This window comes from Acanthisitta chloris, unplaced genomic scaffold, assembly GCF_000695815.1.
Source record: "Acanthisitta chloris isolate BGI_N310 unplaced genomic scaffold, ASM69581v1 scaffold16518, whole genome shotgun sequence".
Lineage (NCBI taxonomy): Eukaryota > Metazoa > Chordata > Aves > Passeriformes > Acanthisittidae > Acanthisitta > Acanthisitta chloris.
In genome coordinates this window covers 135,695-138,160 of record NW_008686684.1, presented here as the reverse complement: position 1 = coordinate 138,160, position 2,466 = coordinate 135,695, and the positions used below count along the sequence as shown (strand labels likewise).

General features: G+C 39.3%; 1 protein-coding gene across 1 annotated transcript in view; it reads left to right on the top strand.

Annotated features, from left to right (window-relative positions):
* Positions 1 to 2,466, top strand: part of POLN (polymerase (DNA directed) nu) — a 92,346-nt gene that overhangs the window by 2,764 nt on the left and 87,116 nt on the right. The window contains exon 2 of the mRNA XM_009080278.1: positions 698 to 765. Coding sequence (XP_009078526.1) covers positions 698 to 765 — 68 coding nt within the window. The remainder of the gene's footprint in view (positions 1 to 697; positions 766 to 2,466) is intronic.

Genomic DNA, 2,466 nt, shown 5'->3' with positions numbered 1-2,466 from the left:
AGCAGTGGGCCCAGGCTGACAGCTGTGCTGTGCTCTGCTCCTGCTGGGACTAGTGTCATCTTACCTTTATGTCACTTTGTTAGGTCTGAGTTTTCCTTTCTGTCTGTTCTTGTATGATCTTACACTACCTATTCCATTGCAGGATGAGCAATGTGCAAAAGACATCCCCTGCAGGTGCAACGTGGTCAGCTCTCTGTGGGGCTTGATATGCTAAAGTCATATGTGCAGATAGTGCTTTTTAGAGAAAAAAGTTATTGTGGAATAACACCACCTGACTTCAAGAAAACAGTTAAATGTAATGTTTCTGGAGTTTGGATTTTTTTATTTTTTAAAAAAATTCGTGCCCATGCCCCCAGCTTTGCTTTGACCAAAATGGGTTGTGTTTTCTTGGAAGAAGGAAATACACCTATTTGTGGAATTATGGTAATGCCTCTTCTGAATACCATGGAAAATGTTTGCCTGCTTTGTAGTGAATTTGACAGAGCAGGCTTTTGCATGTGCACAGATTGGAACCTGCAAGACTCTTTTAAGCATGAATTATATTAATCTGACAAAATGATTGTTGAGGAAAATTTCATTAAAAATTATTTTAGATTTGGTCAAAGTGTCAGTAATATAACCCTGTGTGTCACCTAAGTTATATGCAGTGCTCACAGATTTGTTTGTATTGTACATTGTTTCTTATTCTTTTTTAAAGGTATAGAGAAGACAAAGGAAATTAAGCTAGGTGATAAGGATGCACAGCTGAGAAATGAAAAGGCAAGTGTTTGGTGAGATTGAAACGCACTGAAAGCAATCTTTTTGTAGCAGGTTTGAAGTTAGACTGGCTCTTTCGTTACTAGCTTAATCACCATATATTTTGTACAGTCATAGGTCAGATAACTTTCCTCTGTCTTGTTTTGCACTTGGCATCTATTTGCCTTTGAGAGTTTTGGCCCCACTTTTGTTACCCTTTTCTCAGGAAGCTGGTGTCTCATGACAGATTGATCAGAAATGAGGTTGCTGTGTTCAGGCTGTTAGCAGGGTTTAGAAATGTTCAGACTAATCATAAAGGGAGCTGATTCATATGAAAAATTACCTTGTATTAGGATGTTTTATTTTGATTTAATGCCTCTGAGTCTGGTTTGATGTGAGTGCCAGCGCAAGAGTGGGAATGGGTAACTGCAGCAGCCTCAGCTCTGGCTGTAAGATCCCTTGAGTCGATCTGTGAGTTGCAGGTGCTGCAGATGTGCTCCTGTCCCAGCTGCAAATTCCACAGCCTTCCTCACTCTGACTCTGGAGCATGTTGCATGCTTCAGCAAGTCCATGCAGATTGCTTAAGATGCAGAAAACTGATTTCTTTTATGGAGTGGGATAGCTTCCTACAAATTACGTTGGCTCATAGATGCTCATCCAGCTGTGGGTGCACATGAGTAGTGTTGGAACCCCTTTTTGTGATGATGAGATGCTAATTTTTACCCACTGCATCTAGTGAAATCTTCCTGCATTAACGTAAATTATGAAACTACATCCTGGGGGTAGTTTTCTGTGCTCCCAGCCCTGTCATTATTTCTAATGGAAGATCAGTTCTTCGTGGAAGTTGCTGTTTCTCCCTGTGGTTAGTTGTAGTTCCAGCTGTATTATTCTGACTTGATAATTACACTGCTTTGGTCTTATTTTTGAACCTTTAAAAGAGAATTGCTTATTCCTGGTTCTATAATTGCTAGTGTCCTAATTAAAATTCCACTGTCATAAAGTATAAAACTATTTACAATTTAACTGGAGAATGCACTTGAGTGAATTAGTTGCCTTTCTACAGCTTTTAAACATTTGGCTTTTCCATGATACTATTTTTCCACTTATGTTAACTTTACTGTATCCACTTTTTGATTAGCGTTGCCTAAGTCCAATTAATTGTCTTCCGTCAGAACAGCCACTGTTCATTTTAGTAGCAGCTAAAGCTTAATTAGCTTCCTTTTTCTATTTACTTGGAACTTGTTAATTGTACTTTTGCTGTAGAGTTGATCCTGTGAAATATGATCTCAAGCAGTCTAAGCCTTTTTTGTCTTTTGACTCCATAGTTGTGAGGTTTAGGAATATGGGAACTGGATTGAGGAATATTGCAAAACCATAAAACCCCACAAATTTACTGGCTTTGCCATTCTGGCTTGCCCAATCAATACAGATTGGATAGAGATGGACAGTATCCTTTGATCAGTGAAATCTACCGTCCTGGGAGTGCAGTAACTCGTGGCTCTTTTGAAGTGAGGAGGCCTTAGTTTTTGGAATGGTAATGACAGCAGAGGCACTGAAGAAGACTGTGCTAGAAGAGCTGAAAATACAGTAATTTTGAGAGGCTTCAGTTACGTTTTAATGGAGTGGGTGATTGTTAAGCTTGTGCATGATGCTGAGGCTAAAAATTAGGAGACAACTGCTTTGTGGAACAGTTAGAGAACTCATGAGTGGAACTGTTTTTTGTTTGATTCT